Source organism: Sparus aurata, chromosome 13 (assembly GCF_900880675.1).
Source record: "Sparus aurata chromosome 13, fSpaAur1.1, whole genome shotgun sequence".
Classification (NCBI taxonomy): domain Eukaryota; kingdom Metazoa; phylum Chordata; class Actinopteri; order Spariformes; family Sparidae; genus Sparus; species Sparus aurata.
Genome location: NC_044199.1, coordinates 12499441 through 12525899, shown reverse-complemented (window position 1 = coordinate 12525899; position 26459 = coordinate 12499441). Strand labels below are relative to the sequence as shown.

The following is a 26459-nucleotide window of genomic DNA, read 5'->3' as shown; positions in this document are numbered from 1 at the left end:
AGATACACCCCCCTGGACCTTTAAGAATATGCGAATTTGGATTGGTGTGCCGTCGCAGGTGGAATGTCTCTACACGGGCTACATGAGATAAATAACACACATAAAACATTTAATGCTATTAAGGCAGTCTCGTCGCGCCTCCTGTATGTTTTTTTTCTCTCCTTGCCGGCTGGAATCTGACAGATTCATTTGGGAAGAGCTTAAAGTCATCGATGTCCCGGGAGACACGGCGGCGCGGGAATGTCTTGTGTAATGAGAAGCGCATAAACTGTACAATCAGTCGGACAATACATTTTATTTTGACATCACTTGAAAAAGGCTCCTATGATCCCGACTTTGATTGCTTTTGTTGCATTAAACTGTCAACAGTTGAGGAGATTTCCACGTAATCTTCCCAGAATGCCTTCTTGTTTACCTCGGGAGCAGATTTCTTTGCCGACTTGAATAGATGTATCCGGGCTTATTGTGTGGTACTCTCTGTTCCTGTGAGTTTGCTCCACACTGACCCAGCGATATGATCAAATTATGCAGGCTGTGCATGTCTAAAAGCAGCATATCCCTGATCTGTGCAGAAAATGTGTTGTGAGCCTCGTACAACAGTCGTCAGCCGCCCATGGAAAATAAAAACCCACAACCCTTAGCCTTGGTATGTTAATTAATGGAGCGTGGACCTCTGCACATGCTCCAAATTAAAGCAGCCTTAATTGCTGATTGCTACCCAAGGTGTGCTGTCGAGAGTAGAGTAAGGTGGCAGTTATGGAATCGCTGTATCTGCACTCTAAGAAGGTGAACAGTCGCTAACGCCTTATTGTTGACAAAAGGTTGAAGGCAGGCGATGGTCGGCGTGCTCCTATGTCGACGCCTCCCACTCCCTCTTCCTGGAACTAACAAGGAGACGCATCGAGGAAACCTTTGTGCTTTTTTGATTATTTCCTCCCCCCGTGGAGCTGACACACAAACTTTGTCCTTGTTATCATCCAACCCCTCCTCATAGTAACACCAGCGGGCTGACTGTCTGCCAGAAAACATTCCCTTGGCAACTCAGACGTTCCCCTGATCGTGTTCGCGTCTCATTTTCCCCCCCCCCGTCACATACGACACATTTTGGCCAATTTAGGGGGCGAGGAGAAGCCTTAATGTCGGTCTCACACGAACATGCCTGCTCCCAAAACACTGTATCTTTCCCCTGATGCAGTGCTACAAACAGCAGAGTTATTCGACACAAGAAAAAAGCTCTCGCCCACTCCCAAACATATAATATGCAGGTATGCGCGCACCGAGATAAGTCAGAGTTCAGGAGGCAGGGTGGATGCCTGAGCATCTCGGGTTTGGGCGAGAGAACGGCAACCGTAAAATTATTTATAAACATTTCAGGAATCTGTCATTACATCCTTTAAAAAAATCCCTATTTTTTGCAAAGTGTTCATTTTAAGCAGCAGTAGCTTTATTTTTAAGACAGCAGTCATTTTGTCGGAGTAAGCGTTACACTTTTTTGAACAGTGGATATCACTTTTGAAGGAAACACTTCATATATCTTTCAGTGCATGCCAGTTTGTGTCAGCGCAATAGATGGAAATAGCTCATAGTCAAATGTTGGCTGGGTTGTTCCGCTTCTATTCTCTCTCCCCCTGCAGGAACCATGAACCACAAAAGACACAAACAGGTACAAGCCAGAACTTGAGGGAGAAGTTTTTTTTTTATTTTTTATTATTCTCTCAAGCCCAGGGAAAAAAAAAATAAAAAATCATACACTACTGTGTAAAACGCACACGGAACTTCATGAAACTTGTCACGGCGGTGGGGAGACATTCTAAAAACTCCCCGTTACCGACATTGCAGTGTCGGAAAATAATCGCTTCGCTCCCCGATGTGATCACAACACCTGCATTTGTGTTTCCTCCATTACCCCCCCGCCTGTCATGACAAGGCAACACAGACAATTGGATTTTTATCAGTTAGCATAATATGCTAAACATGTCTCCAGTGAAAGGTCTCTAACAGGTGCAGGTGGCGTATCAGCCTCTCTCGGAATCTGCCCCTCTGTCATTTGTGGCGCTTGTTTTTTTTTTTGTGGTGATCCTTGGGAGGGAAAAAAAAAAAAAGAAGGATCATTACCCACAGGACATGCATGCTCACAGGCGAGAACCTTACATAACGCTACCTCTGCCTCCAGCCGTACGCGCCCGATCGGCAACGGAAATGTAAACAACCACACCACAGGTAGAAATAGTCCTGCTGTCGGGTCAGAAGGGAGGGCCGAGGGTGGTGGTGTGGGGGATCACAGTTTATTAAATGATTCTGACAAGGATTATGCAACATGTCCCGATAACTTACTCTCCCTGGCACGCTCTTTTTGACGACCAATCCCTCTTTGTTGAAAGTATTCCTGGCATGCTGGCTGTCCTGGTGACAGACACAGGGTCAAACCAAAGGCAAACGCGAGGGCGGGCGAGTGGAACAGAGACAGAGACGGAGAGGGAGAGAGTGGAGAGCAATAAACAAAGTGACTGCCGTGTTTATTCATCATGCATCAGAGGAAGCCGACGAGGACCTGCCAGTCCCTTTAGCTCTGCTGGCTTTTCATTGGACCGTCTGGCATTTACACCATAGAGTCAGCTAAGCCACTTAAAACCTCTTCCTACCCCCACAAACCCCCCCCTTTTTTTCTCCCCTCCTCCTTTTTATTCTCTGCTTTTTCTTTTCTCTTTTCTTTTTTTATTATAACAATGACATTCCTCCAGATCTGGCTGGATGCAAAGCAGGGAAGTGAAGGGGATGGACAGAGGGATGAAAAGGATGTTACATAAAGGGGGAGGAGGAGGAGGAGGGAAATGAAGGATAGATCATGTAAGGAAAGAGCGAGAGATGAGTAGAGGGAAGTGGGAAAAAGTCGGCGAGAGATTACCATTCCCCCCAGTTTGTGTGCTTATTGAGGGGTAGCTGTGTGGGTGATTATAAACCCATGCTGTTCTCGGTAACACCAGGATTACACACCCAGCCAGACCTAATCTATGCGCCTAACATCTGCCTCCGATGACACGAGCACGCAGGCACACACGCGTACAAACGCCTTGCATGACCATTACACATGCAGCCGGTGTCTTGGGCAATTTCGCCGCATGTATTATTCACGGATACTTTAATCTTATGAGTGCGATCAGACACAATATGCCCACACCGCTAAAACAAGACAACTGGAGTGGGGGGGGGGGGGGGGGGGGGGGGAATGGGGAAAATTGAATGGGAAGGGGTCACGTCCATGTATGTCAATGTGAATTCAAATCACCTCAGCTGTGTGTGGCTGAACGGGGGGGCCCTATCCCATCAGCCACCCCTGTCCCCCCCGCTGCTTTAACAGATTATTATTATGGCAATCCCCTGGCATATGCCTCCAGAAACCGGCTACATGCGAGACAGGGGGAAGTGAGCTCTGCTCCGCCACGTACTTCACGTCCTTTATTGGATTTTCTTGTGCGATGAAAGAGCATAAGTGTCATGGGATTATGCCACATGAACATTATAACGAGAGATTAAAAAGACTCAAACTTGGATGGAAAGGTGGCCACTCTCTGCAAAGTACACACACACACACGCACACGCACACACACACACAAAAACACAGAAAAAAAGCATAAATCCCATTATCCGGGATATGTTTGTTTTACCCTCTCTCTGGGTCTGGGCCTAAACTCTGATATGCTGATTTGACAGGCGCCCTCGGTGCAACCGTGTTGGACTTTATTACAACACTCGCCAGTTTGTTCTGATCTCACGAAAAAGGAACACAAGCCTTAAACAGAGGTGAGACAGGATGATGGATCAGAATGCTGTGGAGAAAATCTGGCTGCATCACAGGGCCTCAGAGCTCAGCTTGTTATCTGCTCTAGCTCTGAGGAATCGGTACGCTGTCACCCGCCAGATTGCTGAGATCTGATTTCGGTAAAAAGGAGGGCTGCTCTATATTGTGCTTTGATCATCAGGGGGGTTTTATGCTCGCCAGCAGAATAAGCGCCTCGATTCGCTGAAGCTGCTACAACTGTTAAGATTTTCTTTTACGAGGTCCTTGTTGAACTGTGCAAGCGTGAAGCGCCTGTGATAGCAACCTTCATAGTCCATCTTGACGACTCGAATGTGAGAGACAATCGTAACGCGGGCGACTGCGAGACTAACAGCTACGAGGCAACTGAGGAGCCGCCGCCGCAGCCAAAAACAAACTCCAGCTGTCACACCTGAGGACGCCACTCCGAACATTCCTGACGTTTCAAATTAAAATTCCTCCTCGACGCCGCTCCCAGACTATTGGAGGGGCTTCTGCGTCTGTCCCGTGAGCCTCTGCCTGTGTCAGCTTCTTTGTCACCATAGAGCAAATCCCGATTATACCTAAATCTTCCCGAGACTTTCTCGATTTAAAAGATCTTTTTTCCACCTAATTCCTTCTCAAAGTATTTCGGAGCTTTTGCAGCTACACTTCTAAGCTGATAGACAAACCAATGGGTGTGATTCCCTCCTCAAAACAGTCATGCAACACAACAAAACCAACTAGCAGATCGCTCATAAAGGGTTCATACATATCCTAATAAAACATCTTTTGTGCACACACAAATGTTGAAGGGCCCCTGGTTTCTTATCTTCAAATAAGCCTGCTGCCAGAGCCTATGAGACATGTGCAAACATAAATGTGATTTAAAATGGAATATTAGTACCAATACATGGATTTTCAATAGATTCTGGTTCAGATATTCTGCAGCACGTTGTTCGAAATTGGTCTAATGCTCCATTTGCATTAGTCTCCCTTGCACATAACGCGAGCTACAAAGAAAAAGCAAAAGCACCGGCCAACCTGAGAGCTGCTCTCACAAGTGCCTTAAAGCTGAGTGCTACCAGCAGTTTGATTACATGTAACATTCATAAGATACTATTTATAGCTTGTAAATGTCTGGAGGGATAATCAGGAGGTGGTACTGAAACTATTTTTATCTCATTCCCGTTTTCACTCCGTTGTGCACAGCAGTCAGCTGCCGAAAGCTCACGTCAAATATTGACCTATATGGTGATAAGACTTTTCTCAAACGCACACGAACCGTTAATGAACATATTTGATTGATCGCTGTCTCAGTTTTATTTTTGAAAAGATACGCACCGCCGCTTCAAAACCTGCTTGTCAGCGCAGATTATGGAGTAATGTGTTAACCTCCTGAACTGCTCACTGACTTATCGGGGCTGCCGTGAAAATATTGAACATGGGGCGACTATTTCGAGCCGGACCGCCACAAACCATTCGTTAAACGTTGTAGCCCTTTGTCAGCAGGCACGCCGCTTTGGACAGAAACTTAAAAGTCCCCCCCCCCCCCCCCCCCCCCCGCCACTCTTCTGTCTCGTTGAACCTTCTGCTTTTGTTTTGAACTCACTGCAACGCGCCGCGCTTGCCTCCATCCTGTTTACGTCTGCTTCCCCGCGAGATCAGGCGAGGTCGTTCCCTGGAAATTTGCTGCCCAAATTTGCACCAAGTTCAACTCTGTGCACGTCCTCGGATCCTCAGCGACGCACCTCTCAAGTGTGAGGAGGATCGGCTGGCTGAATGGTTCTTGACATGTGCGAAGGACAAACACAGACGGCACGCACGCAGGGTCGTTGTTTTATAACGAGACAGCTGCAGTATCATCCATCCCGAATGCTCGTCTGCAACCTCCCTTCTCCAACGAAACCTGTTTGTCATCTCAATAAGTGCTGCGAAGGGATACCTTTGTTTGTGTCCATGACCGCAATACAAATACGGTTCCTCTTGTTACATTATTAAAGACACCCCGCGACAAGGAAAACGGATACACTGGTATTAGTATGTATTGCCAGGCTAGATCCTCTTGTTTTCTTCACACCCAAGTCTCTGGACATTTGTTTACGGTGGCTCCATCTGGCGATTCCAACAAAACTCTCCGCGGAACGGTGACTCCGAGAGGGGAAGCCGACAAAGATTCATCAATATTAATAAAACCGTGTTGTCCTGCTGACAGAACATGGCCATATGGAGCCGCTGGATCTTGAGGAGGAAGGGGTTGATGCCCAGTTTTTTTTTGCGGACGTTTTTCTTTTTTCTTCTAGGGCGCCATCCATCCAATTCCCCATTGCTGTGTTGTTGTTTTTTTTTAAATTCCCGCCGCACAATAGGCTCCACTGCCATAAGTGAGTGCTTAAGGAGACTGAAGGATCCTTGAGAGCGGGCAAACGCGGTAATCACATTGGCTATAGATTCGGAAGTCTGTCAAGCGCGTCCCCCGTAGTCAGCAGAGCTTTATCGGGGCTGTGCAGCTTTCAATTAGTCGATTCATGTTTTGCAGCGTCTTGATGTGTGATAACGTTGTGCATTCACTCAGTCCCACCCTTTTGCTATTGTTTCCACATCCAACGTGTGTGTGTGTGTGTGTGTGTGTGCCTTTCTGGCTGACCTCACAGCCCGAGCTGTCTGTCTCCTGGTCATCACATCATGCCTGCGGAACACATCAGCACTGCTTTGAGGGCTGACACCGGGCCGCTCTAATCTGTCCCTGCTGCTCGAGGGCATCCGCTGCAGCCACATACGGCCGGCCTGGCGGTGGAGAGAGTTAAACAACTGAATGGCGCTGGCCTCAATGTGTCACCGCCGTGGCACTGACACTATCGACGACATATAAATCCAGTGGACCTGAGGGGGGAGTTCGACTGCATTGTTGGCACCAGTCACCCACATTAAAGGGACGAATGGGATCAGACTGCCACCTCCTCTCTCTCTCTCTCTCTCTCTCTGTCTCTCTCTCTCTCTCTGTCTCTCTCTCTCTGGCCGGACTGTGCACCAAAGTGAATCATAGTCCAGAGTCCATAAATGGCACCCTGGTAGAGGCATGCACACACTATGGTTACAATCAATAGTGCACTGTGGTTGCAATCGAAACACTCCCATCTCTTTGTTTTTTTTGTGTGTGTTTTTTTTTTGCTTTTATGATTATTACACCTTAAGTTTTGTTGAAAGGGGCACTGAGCGAGGGCTGCACCGAAACCCAATGCAGCAGACATTTCAGACAGAAAAGCCCCCTCAGGTGCATTTTCACTACTTTTTTTTTTTTGGTTTGTTTGTTTGTTTTTGTAAACGAGAGAATCTGTGACAAACACTCCACATAATCAGTCACAGCGTGCACGGTGGACTTCCCTGTGCGGACCCACCGCTGCGTGCTGTGTGCACACGGCGTGCGGAGACGACTCGGAGCATTGTGGCGGAGATCAAAGGCAGATTCTTGGGGTGTGTGTGTGTGTGTGTGTGTGTGTGTGTGGTGTTGGGGAGAGTCACGCTGGGAACGGCCACGGGAACATGGGGGAAAGCTTTGTTTGCACGCACACCTCGGCGTGAGAGCGGGAGAGAGGGACTCGGAGGCAGAGAGGGGCGGGAGAGGAGAGAGAGAGAGAGAGGGGGTGAGACACATGAAGGAGAGGAGAGGAGAGGAGAGTAGAGGAGTCGGGAAGGTAACGAACGTCTCTCTACCCGATTTCATCCCACCCTCCTCCCTCCCCTCCCCTCCAACATCCTGCTGTGCGCCTGACTGAGGGCTCCTCTGACATATTTCTCCACACTGCCGCCTCGCAACGCAGCGCGCCGGGTTGCGTCGTATAGTTTCGGCGCATGGCAAGGGCATCGTCGCAAGCGGTGAAGGGAAAGGCGATCTGTCCCCCCCCCCCTTTCTCGCCGTTTTTTTTTTATTTTTGTCTTTTTTGCACAGAGAATAGCAGAATTAAATCAGAAGGACTCCCGAGGCGGTGCAACGCTTTGACATTTTAGAGAGGAATAGCCGCCTCCTCCTCCTCCTCCTCCTCCTCCCGCACCTCCTCACCCCAACGTGGCCGCATTCAGACGGACGGGAGTTCGAGATGCCAGCCAGCAAGCCAGGGACAGACACCGGAGGAGGATGGAGACTTCACATATGAGAGGTCCGGACCGTCTTTAATGAAATATCTCCCCAGCGACCGGTAATTCACCTCACACTGGGGGGGGCAGGAGGTGTGGCACCGCCGCGCGTCCGATCACCCTTTTTTTCGGCGACACATAAATGGATGAGTTTTCTGCGAGGATTCATGAGAGAGAAAAAAAAGGTAACTTTACAAAGGTCACACAGCGGAACGTCAACTAACTCATATCGTCGCCAGACTTGACGCGCGCTCTTGTGGAACTCCGACCATGTTTCGTTCAGGGCGCACCGGCGGTGCCTGCGGGACTTAAAAACGCACAGTCGAGGACGTGAGAGCAGCGTCGGGATTGTGGGCCAGTGATGCCTGACACATTCGCACTCATAAAGAACCGGACAGAGCCGCGGCTGGGGCAGCTGGAGCGCACACTGGCCACGGAGGGGAGCGCCCGCCCCGCCTGGGTCATAGGAATCCTGGCCAGCGTGTTGATCTTCACCACGGTGGTGGACGTGCTGGGCAATCTGCTGGTCATCATCTCGGTGTTCAGGAACCGCAAGCTGAGGAACTCGGGTAAGACCTTTGGCAACCATTGTGATGATGATGATGATGATGGAAAACCTGGTGATTAGTGAGCGCAGCCGTTAATTAGAAGTCATTCCCCGAGGAGAAAGTCATTATGCACTCTCCCCTTCCATCCAACTCCTGCGTGCCTACGCTTGAACTTTCGCTACTATGATAGTATGGATTTACATAAGAGTGTGTAGGCTATGTGCCTGTGTGCTAAAAAAAGAATCGATTGTGAAGTGAATTCCGAGAAGTAGAAGAAGAAGAAGAGTGAGTCCACTTTGTTTCAACCCTGCGCTTTTTGTCCCCAGGCGGCTTGTGCGCATCTGTTTTAAAACCCCGCAGACCTTTGCGCGCACTTTGCCCCCCAGGATGCAACCAAAAGTCAGCAATTGAGTGCAAAAAAAAAAAAAAAACATAAGAAAAAAAAGGAAAAACAACAAATACAATTAAATTAAATAAAAAAGAGACATTTAGCTGAACTCAAATGGATTTTTCTGCAGTTTTTTTTCTTTTAGGTGATGGTTTCCAACCTTAACTTACCATAATGCTTGCTTGCTTACCTACATGGCTCAGGGCTTTCTCTAGCTTCTAATTGGCAACATCACCCAGAGCACTGGCGGCTTCACATCTTGCTGAAGGGGCATCCTCACAATCTGCCTCCTGATGGTGGTGAACACATCAATGGCGGCTGCAGGGAATTCACCTGCACATTTTCAAGTTCAGGGTTACCGTGTTGGATACTCAGATGGCCAATTACGCCCTCCAAACTTGATCCTGCAACAGAGCTGACAGTCGAGATATTAAAACTAACAGCCCCGTTGTCTCTGTCTTTACTGGCAAAGGTGTGAGTCACACCTGGGCTGGTTAATGAGAGCAATTGAGTGCCTTTTTTATTTGATGTCGATAAGGCGGAATGTGGAAAATTACCCAGGAGGCCTACACAGAGCATAAAGCCAAAAAACGTAGAAAAGAAGAAGCCACTCCAGCGCTCCCTCTGGGTCGTAATTCAGCTCTTTTCTGATGATAATGAGCCCCCTTTCAGGAATCTCACTAAATCATATCGGTTTACCACCTTATCAGCCCCTCTTCAACAAAATATACAGACACTTTCATGTTTAATTTATAGATTATATCGATTAACGGAACGAATTATCCCTCAAACAAGTCACCGTGCTGGCCTATATTGAAAAAAAGAGTTGCTTTGAGAACAAATGTGTGACTCAAAACTTGCCAAGGTGGATAACTGATGCAGGAAAGTCTGCCGCACAGTGCTGACCGGCTATTTTGTGCTATATCGGGCAACAATTAGGGCAGGGTATGTGCATTTATTTGCATATTCAGTGGCTCTCTCTTTCAGCCAGTAGGATGCAACCAGGAATTCTCTCCTCCTTATTAGTCGATGGGCAGAGCACCCCGGGGATTAACCAGAAACAACCGCTTCCCTTTCATTTTAGAGACGTCTTGAACCTCCCCGTGCTTTCGTTTGCATGGGAAAAGGTATATTATGTTATTTATTTATTTTTTTTACAGTCAGACGGCCCTTTTGAAAAGGCGAGTCTTCAGAGAGAGACTCCTTTAGGTGAGGTTCGGCCCATTGATGGCTCCGAATCGCCGTGAAGCAAGGTTATTCTAGCTCTAGCTCTAAAGAAGCGGGGGCCCTCAGGAAAAAAAGTGAAGAAAGAAACGCATTTTGTAAATCATCAAGGGTTGGTTTCATTTTGCGCTTGGCGTAATCTACAAACATCCCTCTGAATCATATATCTCGTTGAACTTCATGCGGGGTGGCACACTCGAGGTAGCTGCAATCAGACAAGTTCACTTCGGTAAAAGAGAAAATCTCGCCACTTGTTAAGTGAATGAGACAGATGTTATGGTTTATTAAAAACGATTTACGTCTTTATCTACACTGCTTTTCAGTTTGTTACCCCTGTTGACGGGGACTTTTTAAAGGGGCTCTGTATCAAAATGTGTCATAACGAACACGTAATTACTTTTTTATCGACCGTACGTGAGCTGATTATGACCCGACACCAAAAAGAGACCTTTCCCGCCTCTCTCTGGGTCGCCTGTGCGAGCCTGTGGATGACTTGTTTGAGTTGTTTTAAAGCTGCTGGACTGTGGTTTGTTTCCCGACGAAAACACACTTAAGGATTTTTTTCAGCGACAGGCCAAAGGATTTGTGACTTTACGCACGTTCTTCGATCCGCTAACAAAGCGCAACGGAAGCTTACGTCAGTTTAGAGTCTGCTAATGTAAACAAAAAAAACAATTGTTGTGGTTGTTTTGTGAAAGAAATTTGGATCAGAAGAGAGAGATCTTCACTGACAAAGGACAACACAAATTCACAGTGTTTCACTTCGTTTACATGTGGCGGACCCTGCCACCTTTCTAGCTTAAAACAGTGTTCCGGGTACCTTATTTTCCTCTGAGAACAGCTTGATTATTCAGTTATGGAGGGTTTTTTTTGTGTGTGTCACTCCTTCATAATGTTGAAATTGAAACTCTATGCGCGAGTTTGGGTTTCTTCTCAAAAACTACGTAGTGCCCCTTTAAGTATTTGTCAGTCTTGGAGTCTTATCAAAATACATACATACAAATCATGTGGCTACTGTGGCAGATTTTGTCCCCCACAAACACACACACATGCACACACACACACACACAGGCACACACACGGAAACTGATATCCTATAAAAGAATCGTCGCGCTGGATAACATCACGTCCACCCTTTGGCAAAAACACGTTTATCAGTCCACTGAGCCAGATTCAAGTCGCCCTTGTGCTTTGAGAGGACACACTCAGGGGCTCGGAAGCTTGAGGAGAAGTCGATCTTTTGTTGAATGAATGCCACGATGCCGCCAAAAGGGGCTTGGGCGGTAAATTCTCGCGTTCCGGGACACATGATACACCCCGTCAGTCTCCGAACACAGCCTCAAGAATTGCTCATCCGACACGTCTTCAGTTTGATCACCTGCCTTTTCAATGTGCCCCATAGTATCAAGAAATCCTGTATGTTGTTGGTTGCTTTCTACTTTATCTATTCCTAGGTTTCCCCTTAGTCTACCTCTCCAAAAAGAGTTTAGTCGTGTTATTTTCTTCTTTACTTTTGCCGCTCACACGTTGCATTTCTGCCTCAAAGCCGTTCCCTCTCGACTCAAGCGGCCCACTCAGCGGTTCAGAAAACCACGCCGAATCCACAGTCATGAACTCGATGGACTGCTGCTGTATTTAAAAAAACAGACAAAAAAAAACTACCCACTCGACAGTTTGCGAAAAAGGAAAACACCTGACTTAAACAGTGGCAGCGGTGGCGCGCGAGGTCAGCATTAGCTGCCACAGTTGTCATGGTCTCTGCATAAGCTCCCGCTGCGTCGGAGGGAGCGGAGACAGCGAAGCGGTGGGCCACAGTGCTGGGCTGATGACTAACGCGTTCTCACATATCCATGCCCATGCCGTAGTAAATATTATAGTACAGTGTCATTATTATTCTGGCGCCGAGCCGGTGTCGAGATTGCCCGTGATTCACACCGATCAGAACTCGTAGGCCGCGGCTGCGTTAAGGGATTGCAGGGGGATTGCACGTTACCTCTCTGCCCTCTCGCTGTTTCTCAGTGATTCATTTAAAGGGGGCCTTCTCTCTCATCAGGCGCTATTGTGCGTCTCGAGGCCCTTTGCCCGCAGACGCACAATCACACACATTCACACACATTCACGAGCCATTAAAGCCATTTGTCCACCACCCCCCCTCCCGAAATGTGTCTTTTGAAACGACTCCGTGTGGCCGCATGACAAAAAACACACGTAAAGCAAATCCGAGGAGAACACGAGTAACATCTTATTGTGATGTCCCGCTGTCTCGAGTGTGCTCTCCAGATTGCCTTGTACAGTTGTGCGGGGCAGAGGGTTTTTTTTTTTTTTTTTTTTGGCCCACCCCCCCCTCCGAGATTTGTCTTTGAAGGAGCTTAGGTGGTGCGAACCTTCAAAGAGAGTTATACAGGATCGCACATTACAGAGACTCTCTTCACAGAGACTTTTATTTACATCATATCTCTCCCTCCCTCCCTCTCCCGCTACTTTCCCCTCTAAAGCTCTCTGCCTCTACAAAAATAATGCCTAAAATATTCCCTGGTTAAGACTGAGCGGGCTTGTGCAGCGTTTCACACCCAGTCACTCTCAGTCTGCCTCTGTCCGTGGTGCTGAAACACACACACACGCACACACACGCACACACACACACACACAAAAGAACCAAGTCTCTGTCTCTCTCCTTGGTGCTGAAACACACACACCTAAGGCCACTTTTAATCTGTGTTCCTTGTCCGTACTTGTGAAATGTCATTGGTCACCGCCCAAGCGCAGTTCCAAGTCCGCATCTTGCCAAGCACGGTCGCAAAATAAATGGGAGTGAACCTTTCTCTGCCAGTTTCTTTTTTCTTTTTCTTTTTTTTATAGAGGATGCCGCAGAAGCTGACTTGTGTGGACTCGGGGATGACAGGTATCCCAGCATGCATTTGGGATCTAACAATAGCGACGGCGGGAGACTCTGTGCCAGACTCGGTGCCAAAGTTTTGTAATATTCATCCTACAACCGTCTCCAAATAGAGTCCTGATGTTTCTCTTAAGGCGAGAAAAAGCAAACGTTCGGATTTCAGATGCAGCCGAAGTACGAGAGATGGAAAATCGTTGAGTGTGAGGAAGCGATCCAACCGAGCCGAGGTTTTTGTGTTTGTTTTTTTGACAGAAAATCTTGAAAATAGTTGATCCTTTATAGAAATAAAAACGCTCTGATAAGAATCCAAAGGTCCGAAACTAGGAGGAAAAAGCTTGTTTTTAGATCAAATGACTTGACATCAGGCTGGCTAAAGAAGGGTAATGCTTTACGTTAAATACACAGATATTTTTTTATTGTTTTTTACCTTTATTTGATAGTGCAGTTGTTGAGTCAGGCAGCAAAAGTCTGGGCTGCTCCTGAGAGCTCCGGCTTAGCAAAGAAGTCTAGATTATTATCATTATTATTATTATTATTATTATTATTATTATCATTATCATACATTTTTTGTAGTTTTAATTTTAGCCCTGAAAGACTTTAAGTCAAGGAAAAACAAGGAGTTTAAGATAAGGTAGATAATTACCTTATACTAGTGGATTGTGGTTAGGCTGTTAAAAAGAAAAGCTGCTGATGATAAAAAAGATGCTGTCCGAAGCATGCCACGTGACTTTACTCTGTCTAATGCAGTTAGAAGTTTTCCTGACTTCCTGACAAGCCCAGCGTCGTAGTCACGACCGCCTCAACCGAGATCGAGTCGTGACCGACACCGAGGCAAGGCGAGACGTGTAGATGGACAAGGTGTGAACATGCGAACCATGCCGCAGTCATTACATTAAAACACCAACAAATGCCAAATGAAAATCCCTCTTTTTTTATATATTTATGTGTGTGTGCGTGTGTGTGTGTGTGAGAGAACCAAGAGTACTATTAAAAATGTCTTCAAAGAAAAAGCTAAAAGCATCGAAGAGCTTTCTGTGTGGGAGTTCTACTTTGTTTGTATTCCAAAACGACCCAACGGAGCTGAAATGAACGTAACCCTCTTTATTCAACACTCTTCATTCTACTACACGTTTTACCATCGACCAACACTGCACAGTGTATTTGCATAAGCATCAGGCCTTTCCGGGTGACCTCTGTCTTCCCACAGGATCCATTTTTAGGTACACTACGTATCAAACAATTTTTTTTTAACACAGTGATATCCCTTCATGTGTCTCCTTGACTGCTCTTTAAATAAATTCCAGAGTCTAAACGTGACCGATTCCAAGACAAGACGGAGACCTTCAAAAAGACGGTCTTGGCACCAAAAATAATCTTGAGTACTGAAACACTTATGAAAGCATAAAAGACGTTGACGATCAGTCTAAGAAGAAATCATGAATTTGACAATAGAAACTAGCAGTTAACTATCAGAACAGGATAATTAATGTCATATTTCAAGATTGAAGATAAGCAAAAAAGACCCATCGGGGAGAAGATTGGCTGTTTTCATAGGTACTCTTAATGCCTGCAGACAGGTCGCATTCTGAAAATGAGGACTCTGTCTTTATGGTGGAGTGCTGATGGATGGAGGCTTCTCAAAGCGAGAGAACAGAAGCTGCTCTGTAGTCCGGTGGTACAGCGGTGGATGCGGCATGTCTGCGGCGCCAGACAGCAGCAGAACAATCACTAATAATAACGTAGCATTTTATGCTGGCCACATCATTTTAATCCAAAGTTTTTTAATCCTCATCGACTGTTTTTTTCCCCCTTTTAATGCCTAAACAAACCAAATGAACAAACTCTCTTCATTTCCTGGGTTGAATGAACTGAATATTAACTGCCTGTGGAAATCTTAACACATTGCAAACAAAAAAATCCATAAATCCTGTATATATATACATATATAAATATATGTATATATATGAATTAAAAAGAATATTAAAGTGGAGATAACTGTGAAAGTTGAACTGAGAAAGTTGGAACGCTCAAGGACAGACAGACAGACAGAAGACAGTCAGTCAGTCAGTCCGTCCAAACTTGGTTGTATACCCTTGTACCCCGAGAAAGACCTTTAGCCTCTCGTCTGGCTCTCATCCACGGTGCTGAAACATTCAACCCCAGCCTTTTCTCCCAGCAGCCCTCTGTGACATCCACTGCTACTACTTACACTACCGCCGCTTCCGTCTCAGCCGCAGTTTAGTTAGCTGTTTTCACATTGATAAAACATGAAAAAGGGATTAAAATATTCATACGGCAGGGAGAGAGAGAACTGGCGTGCACATGTGTACGTCTGATCCGGTATAATTATACTTGCGAGTAGCGGTTTCTTGAAAGCCCATGCGCTTCTAATTGGTTTGTGACAGCTGGTCGCAACAGCTGAAAAAAGGCTGACTTCTCCCGGTTAAGACCGGAAACCCGGTTACAAATGGAGGTGTGTGTGTGTGTGTGTGGCGGTTGTGTGTAAAATGTCAACCCGCGGCGCATGACCGAAAGTTTAAGACGTTGCGCTCAAAAGTTTGCGTTTTTGTGTGAGCGAAGAAATGTGAGAAAAGCGTGCGCGCACGAGAGAGAACTTGTGTTGAGTCGCAAACTGAGAAACTGCAGGCGTTTGAGCTTATTGGATGGTTCCCTGAGTCTACATTTACCATCTTTACGTTCCAGGAGCTCCCGCTGACACGTTAATCCGAGTGTCTCCCGATGAATAAGGATGGAGGATTTCTGTGTCTTGCTCCCAGACATTTTGACAGGACATACGGCTGTTAGGAGACTATTGCAAGGAATCCCTCGGAAACATTAACACAAATCACCCCTATTTTCGCAGAGAATCATAAGGAGGCGATTTGGCTATTAAAGGTGCATCATGTAGTTTTGGGGAATATGTTTTAATCAGTTTATGCCAAAACAAACTTATTAAACAGACTGTCTTTGTTTTACATGACTGGATAAACTGAATAAACAGACTGACAGCACAGTTTCGGACTTTTTACTTTGTTTACATGTGGCGGACCCTGACATCTTTTAGCTTCAAACTGTGTTATTTTCCTCTGAGAACAACAGCTTGTTTATTCGGTTATGGGAAAAGGAAATATTTCTGAGTTTGTATTGTTACCTCAATAACTTAAATATAAAAATTCTGAGTTTGAGTTTCTTCTCCAAAACTACATAGTGCCCCTTTAAAAGCTGTGATGTACAGTGATTTTTTTTTTTTCTTTGTAAGGGGAAAGAAAAAGTGTTTTTTTAATTGTTCCGCATGCACGAGCAAGGGTTTTTTAAATATCGGCTGGGAGCTAAGCCTGTATACCAGGAAACGTTGCACTTCAACAAAATAAATGACCAACTACCGAAAATCCAATTGGCTTTTGAATTAAAACACCGTGTTAATTACAGTCCTGCCGCAATTGTTCAGTCACGCTTTGCTTAATGGTGTGGAAATGACAAATTATGCGCACATTGAAACTATATTTCAAAGTGAGGTGATTTGTTATAAGTGAGACTTCTTTAGCCTAATTTACGATTGCCTCACGCCTCCATTTGGTGGGACGCATCCCTCCAAATTAAACTTAGGAAAAAAAAAAAAAAACCCTGCACCAATGGTAATCATTCGCCTCAGACAGCCGGTGAAGCTGTAGGAAGAGAAGTGCCGTCTCGTTGTCTTTTTTTGTTCTGTTTCCCTCCTCGAGCAATAATCTATTTGCCGTTTTCTCAAGATTGTCTGTAGCATCGTCTCAGGATGCTGATGCAAACCAGAAAACCCATCAAAACACATCAAATATGCCGAGGAACACAATCTCAACAGATAAAATAGGGAGTGAGACATACTGTATATAGTATTCCTTTTGTGTTTTGTTGATCTCTTTGATGTCAGGCGCTCTGTAACCCTGATTTCAGTGTTTCAAAAAGGTGCTGATTTACTTCCTTGTTATTCCTGCACCACTTACATCTCAAGCATGCCTACAGACTGCAGTAACTAAGATTTTATCTAGGTAAAACCCCCATAACACCCGAACCACCACCTTTCCTTAACTCCTGGAATGGATTTTTAACATTCTGCTCATCACTTAGTTATGCCCTTCATTTCCACTATGACCCAGTAGGCATCCTCAGATCCTCGCCTCTTCCTGGTTCCTACTATAATTTATGCACCCATTTTTGCCATGGGGGCCCCTTGGGTGTTTGATTTTAATTCATTAAAATCAAAAACAGGAGATGAGCCGTCTGAACAGGTTGTCAGATTGATCAGATTTTTTGGCTTTCATCCCGAGTAACTTTCGCAGCCCTTTCTGACGCACGGTTAGAAGAACCAGACAGCTGAAAGGCAGGCGGGCGGGCTCGTACCATCAACCCATGACCCTTATTGGAACCCCTTCTTCTTTTCCTTTTTTTTTTTTTTTTGTTTGTACATCCATATAACAGATGAGATGGAAGAGAGAGAGAGAGATCACAGAGCAGGCGGAATGGAAATAGAGGAGTGTTAAGCCGTAGCTCAAAAAGAGAAAAAAAAAGGGGGGGGGGGGGGAGGATTAGACGCAGGGGTTCTGTTGCTAGTTTGATTTGAATTAATCCATTTTTTTTTTTTCGGATGCTGAATCATTTAGAATCACGCGTTAAAATTGCATTTGACATCCCATTATATATCCCATTGTGACAAATATTAGCTACTCGGTCTGGTTTCATCATGGTGTTTCATGTAGTATCCATAGGGAAGCTGTGTTGCCACTGATCTATAATGCATGGGAGGAGAGTGTCTGCCGGGCTTTGGGAGATTTTCTGTATGTATTGAGGCTTTGCCATATAATTCTTTCATCATCTGGTTTTACTGGGATTTATTTTTTTTATTTATTTTTTTGTCTTACTACTCAGCGAGTATTTAGGCAGAAGTGAAGGTTGGACATGACTGCTGGGGATGTTTTCAGCAGTTTTAAGTGCTCTGGGAGTCTACCTCCTGCCAGAGCTGTGCCCCAGACACTCTCCTGTATCTTTTCGGGTGAGGCATGACTTCTGTAATTCCCTCGAACACAGACAGCTGGATAAAGGGAAGCACAGGAGGAGCTCAGACCAGCTAGATGGAGATGGAGAGGAGCGAGGCTAGAGAGAGAGAGAGAGAGAGAGAGGGAGAGAGAGAGAGGAAGGAAGGAGTGGTTTGGGTGCAGCTCAAAGCCAGAAAAAAATGACAAGGACACAGGCTATAAAATAGAGAGAGACGGCCGTACATTTAGATAAGAGGCGACCAAAATCCCCTCGCTGTGAAAAGCAGGAAAGTGATGCTGTTTTAGAAAGGGGAAGAGGCGCAGCCGAGACAATGTAAGAACTACTGTCATGTGTCATCACAATCACCCAGTTGTTATCAGTACTTTAGTGCTCAGATGGGGGATGACTCAAACGCAAGTTTGCACATATGCACGCGCGCGCACACACACACACACACACACAGCGACTGACAGAGCAATTTTTTTCTTTAATCTCAATAACCATGAACGTAGATAGATCGACCCATTTAATCTTCGAAGCAAGCGATCGGATATTTTCAATCCTTATCGAATCCCTGTAACGCCTGCTGCGTCTCCCCGTTTTCCATAATGCATGCATTGTGATAATTTGAAGTGCATTATGTAACAGCTTTCTCAGAACCCTTCGGCAGCAGTGGGTGAAGAGGTGGAGGAAGGAGCGAGGGATTTGCTGCAAGAGAAGGAGGAGAAAGGGAACGAAGGGAGGAGGGAGGTGAAGTGGAGAAGACGTGAGATATTAAGGGCAATCTAGGATGAGAAAATGAGAATGGGATGGGGGGGGAGGGGTGGTCAGGGGGGCGATGCGTGGAAGTGTTCTCATGCAAACGACCCGAGCAAACAAACAGAATGTTTGTTTCAGGCGGACGCAGAGGGAGAGAGAGAGAGAGAGAGCGGAGCAGGATGGATGCCACCTCCTAATCTACTCCTGGGCGCAACCCTACAGAGATGTAGCTGGAGGCTGTACAGTAGATGTACATAAAGGCTTAGAGGCCAAATGTGGAAAGTATAATATTGATTCAGAGTGCATTTGGAAAGTTTTTTGATATTTGATTTCTAGGCATATGTGTTCAGAGTGTGCTTTAATTGTGATGGGATTAGTCCATCTCTGCTGTGTAAACTCCACAGCGGTGATGTTTTAACTGAAAACCCAACATACAGCACAACTGATATTGCATTGTAACAGCAAAGAAATCATAGCGGACTTTATTTTCAGCAAAAAAAAAAAAAAGAACGTTTTTTTTTCTAAGATTGAGAGCTAGACTTTGATGTGTTCCACTCTGGTGCTGCTTAAATCATTCAAATGTTGTGTTGTGTCAGTGGTATTTATGACAGTGTTCTGCTTTAAAGTCAATTAGAAGATGAAAAGTGTTTAGTTTTCATTTCAACTAGTTTTTCTGTTTGGTAAACCCTGAAGTCATCTCCGATTCACCGCAGCAGTTAAGATGCATCTCATCAGAGGTTGGCCTATAATCAGTCTCTTCCGAAGGGAAACCATGGATTAAGGAGATATGTGTAAAGGGAGGGTTTCTGATTGAAATAAGTCTGATTTGAATGCTTAATCAAACTGTATTGATCTGAGCTCCCGCATGTTCTCCTGTGACACTCCAGGGCTCGGAGTCAAAGTGGACATGACCCGTTTTCTTAATTAAAAGTGTTTTTTCCTCTCCTGTGCCTGTTGAAAGTTTAAAAAACATTTCCATTACACTGATATTTTCACTGTTTTTTAACTCCTTCCCGGTGAGCATTTTCCTGTTGAAAATACGTTTTAAAAAAAAGATTCTGGTCACGATTGTAAACAACTTACAGAAGCCCTAAAGGGCCATGCATTCACACATTTTATGTAGGTTCCAGCGTCTCCATGGATACCGGATGCCCGGGACCTCGTAGCTGGTTAGCTATGTTGCTATGTAGGAATGCCATGCCTGATGTGTGATGGAAATCTCAGGCCTATCATATCACAGTCATTACCTCAGAACTCCAATTAATTATATAGTTATCTCGGGATAACAAAGTTTTGTAATCCCGAGAAAATTATACAGTTATCTCGGGAAAACGGCAGTTGTTATTTCAGGATAACTCGCGATCTTGAGAAAACAAATTAAATTAACTCGTTATCGCGGGCAAACTGAGGAAATAAAATGTATGAATGAATGGCCCTTTAGGGCTTCTGTATGGATCTAGATCATGAGTGAAAGTATTTTCCCTGTATGTTTGAAGACTCCCAGTGAGGACCAACCGGGATTGTAACATAAATCTCTACGTCTGAGACGTCTTTTCAACCTCTTTTCAACTACTTAAAATGGTTAACAACATCAACGTGTCCCAAAACAAAAAAAAATGTGTAATAATTGTGATATATTGTTCAGTTGTAGGTTAAAGGGGAGACAATATTGATTAGCATGAAGCTATGTTTCCATAGTCATTCTTTATTTCTACACAAAATGTGGTCTACATATAGACACATATGTCTCATTTACACTGGGGACACTAGGGACATGTCCCTGCCACTTTAGCTTTCTCCAAGAAATATGAAAACAAATGAAAACTGCTGACTGACATGCACTAGTGCTTTTTACAGCATGTTATATTGATATTATTTGATTGACATGGTGTTTAAAGACCTCATATGATGCTTATTTTCAGGTTCATACTTTGATTTGGGGATCCTAGTAGAATCAGTTAACTCACTTTAATTTTCTAAAAACAATTTTTTTTTCTCATATGGTGGATTGCTGAAGCATCCCTTTTGTGTCTGGAACCCCCCTATTTTGTCTACTGAGTGACACATCTCACCTTTGTTCAATCTTTGCACACAGAGTTGCACATGGGCATTACTTAACGGGCTGGATGTAGCCAATAAGAAGCAAAGTAGGGCAGGTTGCGCCGAGCAAGGTAGCGTGATCTAAAATAACAATATGATGCGCTTGACTTGGGTGGTCAAAAATTGGCATACTTTGGAATCTTCGTCTGAGCCCTCGTGACCCCACCACTTCGCAAGATAAAGTGACACCCTTGTGTAGACATAATTTTAACGCATTTTAATGTTTCGTATAAAATGTAATAAATGTGGGACTATATAGACTGCGAGCTGCCAACAAGGAGGAGGATTACAGCACCTTGTAACGGGAGGCAGCACTGCAGTATATGTGATTGTAAAATGGGACAGTCCTTAGGTGTTGAAATTCTGGCTACTCTGAACCAGGACTTGTGCATCAAGTTCCACAAAGCTAAAGAAATAAATGTGAGGCTGCGAAGGCGGAGAGGCTGTTTCCCTAATCAGACGTTTGGTTGTTTGATCCCCTACACCTGCAGTAAAAAAGATTAGAACAGGATTTGCAACAGAGACATTTTGCATCCTGCACAAATAGCAGTCTATCATCATTTTGGAGGCTGACTGAGAAACCTTGAATTTCTCGGTTGAAAAGCCAGTATTGCATATCAATTACATGTATCTAGGTCTAATAGAGAACCTTGAATTGTCAGTAATAAAGAAAGACATTTTTGAAACTGTTTTGAACGTCTTTTCACTGGTGACTTGACACCAAATGTACTGTCATGCCCGGTTTTAAGCCTATGTACCTGCACATGCATGTAACAGCTGTGTACAACCAATACAAAGCTGCTTCCTATCGACAGCACACAGCCTCTGACATTAAATGCATTCAAATACATATCGAGTACATTTAGCAATATGACCTTGGTAAAACACTATCAATATTGTGTCTCGATTGAACTGAACAAACTGTCAGAATGGTGACATCAATTTGTGTTTTCATGACATGATGCTATTACTGCATTTTAACTGTTCACCCAGTTTTCAACCTGAAAAATCCATGTCGGTGCTCACTTGGCTAAACTATTGATTTGGAAAAAAAGGCTCCTAGGACATTTTTAACTGAAAATCACATTGTAGGCTGAAGCTGAACCGGCAGAATGCATAAACCCAGGCAAGAAAACAATCAAACACAGTCACTGTTCTCTCCTCGGGGGCTACATGTCATTTGATTTCATGTTCATCTGTTTCACAACACACGTATTTGGTATAACTTGGCAGCGGGCAGACGGTCTGAAAAATCAAATGGTGTGCTTTCAAAATGCCAAGTTTTACTGATCAAACACAGAATGCCCAAAGAAATGGTAGCCCTTCAAAGGCTGCAGTCCGTCAGCTGAACGTAACTCTGTAAGTAATGCAGCGAAAAGACAAACATTTTACATAATGAAAAGGATTTTTGCTTAAAAGCCTGGTGTGGTTGATTATATTTTATGGTTGCACAATCAATAATGTCAATAGCCGTTCCTGCCTTTGTGCAGTGCAGCTTTAATCTAGGCTTGTTTTTTCCCGATGTTCACTGTTATAATGATGAGCTAAGACAGCTTTCTGATTTAATCATCTGCTATGCCTTACAGTTCAGTGTGCACTTCAAAGGTCAATCTCCTAGGACTAACCAGACTTAATGTCTGCCTGCTGTACTCAGTGGAAAAGCCAGTAAGCCACAGTATCACAGGATCATGAAGGGGTTGAACATGTAATTTTACAGAATCACAGAAATGGTTGGAGAGGATATTCCTTTTTCACGCAGCATAGGCCTGAGAGTTTGTGTTGTAGGTAACGTATGACAATGCTTGAAATTTGAAGTTTGTGCAAGCTTCTATTTTTCAGATTTTCTAACTAGACGCTGAACTATTGCACAAACCCTCTGAGACAGACTGAGGTGTGTGTGTGTGTGTGTGTGTGTGTGTGTATGTGCGTGCCTGAGTAAACCTCACAGCCTGGTAGGCTTGGCAGCATGTGCCGGCAGACTGAGCGGAACGGCATTTTTAATGTGAAGGAATAGAAGGGGGGAAACGGGCGAGGGCCGGTGTTGTGCATCCTAAATGTTGAGGGGGGAGATACGGAGGGTTTAGCTTGCCCGAGGCGACGTGTCCACAAAGTGCATTTTGAATGCGAATTGTCCTGACCCGAGTTCATCTGGGCGCTCAAACAAAAGCTTACCAACAGATGACAACTTCTCGGAGCACATGCATCATTTGTAGCCTCGTGATGCACACAAATATATCTATATATTTTTTTTGTTATTCAGAAAGATCTCATCTGGTTACAGAGGCGGTTTCAGCTGCATTAACACCCATGCAGAAGATAAACATTTAACTGAAATATCCATTTCCCTTGTAGCCTCTGAAAATCTGACCAATAACTTGCTTCAGTGATTTGGCAAACAGGCCGAGGCTCTCAAGAGCCAGCTAAACTTAGTGAAACTCCCTGCAGTCACATGTCTGAATAAACAACACCGGCCTCAAAGTAAGGAATACTTTTTATTATCTTTTAAAGCATGTCAACATTAATCGCCTGTATTAAAAATGCTTTCAGACGGCAGGGAGCTTTGGGCATGAGGCCTGTTCATCAAGAAAGAGAAACACTGCGAGACAAGAGCAAAAACATCTCATCCCTTCCACCTCAGCCGAGTAAGTCTGCCGATTCTTCCAAGAAACATCCGCGCCGAAAGTCTGCATTTCTTCAATTACGACAACAAGAAGCTGGCCGCTGCCGGTCACACGCAGCCCTGCTATATGTGGCACCTGTGCATGTTGAGGAGACAGGAAATGTAATCACACCTGATAGAAAAACAAATTTGTTCCCTAGGAATCTGGCCCTAAAACGTATTGACAGACCCCAGCATTATTTTTGTGCTGTGTTGATTTGTGTGCACACCCGAGGTCAGGCTATAAACCCAGTGCCAGAGTAGCATCACTAATGTGGCATGCATTATAGATACAAATTGAAAGTCACTGACAATGGACTGGAAAAAGAAATGACATAAACCATTCATGTTGCCGATTAGGACCCCGATGCGTGAAGGCACTGCGAGCAAGGAAAAGAGATGTGGTAACGATCAGCAGATTAATCCATCCTTATTATGCTTTCAATTACACTTGGTGGGAAACATTGCACCTCTCGACCACGAGAAGCGAGCATTCGTCAGAGCCGCTATATTAACGTCGCGATTCAGTGGGGCAGCGCCAAAGAGAAAACTTAAACCTTTAATCTTTTTCACCTTGTTTCCATGTATTCGTCATGCCGGTGACATTTTTATAAAGTCCACAGCCACAGCCAGCCTCAGGCGCAACTGAACTAAGCAGTTGCTTATGGTGCCACAGCAACTGCGGATCCACGGAGAGCATGAGAGAGAGCCAAATAGAATTGTTTTTCTACCATTCAGCCAGCCACATTCATCAAAAAATGCACTCGGATTCAATATCATTCTGCTCTCGTCTTTAATAATCTTGTTGTTCTCCTGTTACAAATATAAAGTATCTTTGCCCTCCTCTTTTTTTCCCCTCAATTTAAAGCAGCTATAATCAATATTTTTGATATGAGCAATGGAATATGAAATGGATGCTAGTAGCTATTCTACATATTTCGTTAGCTTCAGGAAATTTTCCCCACTCACTGTTTTTTTTTTTTTTTTTTCTGTGGCACTAACTTCTCTGTTAGAGACGAGCCAGAGCCAGATGGTTCCATACATGTATTTGCAAGGTGACATAAACATAACTCGGTCGACTCTCCTTGAATGCTAATGTCGCGGAGGCATTTCATCGCTACTGTTTTTCGCCACAACAACTTGAGGTGAAAGTCAAATAAAGGTGAAATTGGCCATTTTTGATAACATCTTGTTTCCTTTGTTCAAATATTTCATTTGCAGTATTTAGTTATATTATATACCATTCTGGTCCTTTATTTCCGTTCACTGATTTGGAAGAAAAAGTATATATAATATGATAAGTATAATATAAAATATAAAATAAATGTTAAATAACGAAATATATTTATATATTGTTAAATACGAATACTTTTATGAGACAATTTACTAAAATGCTCACATAATCTTTTATCTTTCCTTCAGTGTTTTATATACAGTATATTGTTTTGCATGCAAAAGATCGTGGAATCTCCTTTCTCCCACAGAAAACACTGCTCCTGAAACGCCTCATCCGTAGTCAAGGCTTTAATCCCGTGACTTGGTGACATCACACCAAGTCACCAAGTCACATGGTGTGACTTACTTATGCCTAGCAGCTAGTTTGGCACAACAGAATTGATTAAGCGCAGCCGCTCTGTTGTTGGCGGCGCTGGCTCAGCCGTGTGGGAGCTGACCATTCAGAGCAGACTGAGTATCAGGAAGGAAGCCATTAAAGAGACAGGAGCTCGAACAGAGGGGGGAATACACGGCTGTAGAATAGAATAGTCTTTATTGTCATTGTACAGGAGAGTACAATGAAATTGAGGAGCACTGCACAGTATGAAAAAACTGATGTGATTTTTGAGCACTAAAGCATGTAAACCTATTATAGTAGTAACCCAGCTAGTTCTTTAATGTAGCTAGCTTTTTTTAAAATGACAGTAAGCAATATTTCTTATACACACTCCCTTATGTTGAGGTGTGCAAGTCAAACTCTCCACATAGGGCCTCTCAAAAATCCGGGAAGGTCCCATTCATAAAACTTACCAATGTAATTTTTTAAAATCCAAACAGCTGTTTCATCTGAGCTGACTTTAATTATTCAGTGGCAGACAGTATTCTGACATCAATGAATGGCGGCGAGAGAAAAACAGGCTGGGCTCTGTCTGTTCTTCTCTTTATAGAGAGCCCTTCAAATTCGATGTTGTCTGACTTCGAAAAGGGCTTTCCGCGAGCCAGAGTCCAATCCAGAGAAAAAAAGGGCAGGGAGAGAAGGATTCAGCTGATGTTGCTGCAGCCCATGGTTGGATAGAAGCTAGCGTAGCAGCAGCAACATCGTTTCCTCAAGCCAAGTTGATGAGGACTGAATTGCTGAGAACCAACAGGCAGCGCTGACTGGCAGTATTTGCGCTGCAGTCGCCGCATTTGCCAACTCAAGCTACGGTAATTTGCTGTGCTGCTGTGTGTTTCACCGTGGCTTGTTTCTTTCTCTTTTTTTTTTTCCATTTAACGTTGCTGACTCCAGCACGGACAGGAAAGTGGCAACATGTGTGACAACGGGAGCTTTGAAACTTTCCTCCCAGATAAGCTTGAAGACTTAACCAGTGCAACTGGTCATCTGTCTATGTATGTGTGTCTTTCGATATACACTAACATTGTAGGTATTGGTAGAGATTGATTCAGGGTTATCTATGCATTTCAAAAGTGTAAAAGAACAAAGTGCTGTTGGAATGGTTAAAATCCATTCAGCCATTGTTTTGGTGTACTGACTATGGCGTCAGGGAATTATAAGCTGTAGGTGGATGATTTCAGCATATTGGACCCGAAAAATGCACATTGAATATCTGACCGAGGGAAAAACAGTCGGTCGGTCCATCATTTCGGTCCAGACTGTAATTATGCGGGATGGACTGCACTGAAATTCTGCACAGATATTGAAAGTCCTCTGAGGATGAAACATACTCTTG

At 44.5% G+C, this 26459-nt stretch overlaps 1 protein-coding gene across 1 annotated transcript in view; it reads left to right on the top strand.

The window, feature by feature from the left end:
- The first annotated feature begins 7226 nt into the window (after positions 1 to 7226).
- The window catches only part of mtnr1bb (melatonin receptor 1Bb), a 39185-nt gene continuing 19952 nt past the window's right edge, over positions 7227 to 26459 (top strand). The window contains exon 1 of the mRNA XM_030438717.1: positions 7227 to 8499. Within this exon, the coding sequence (XP_030294577.1) occupies positions 8292 to 8499 (208 nt within the window). The 5' untranslated portion in view covers positions 7227 to 8291. The remainder of the gene's footprint in view (positions 8500 to 26459) is intronic.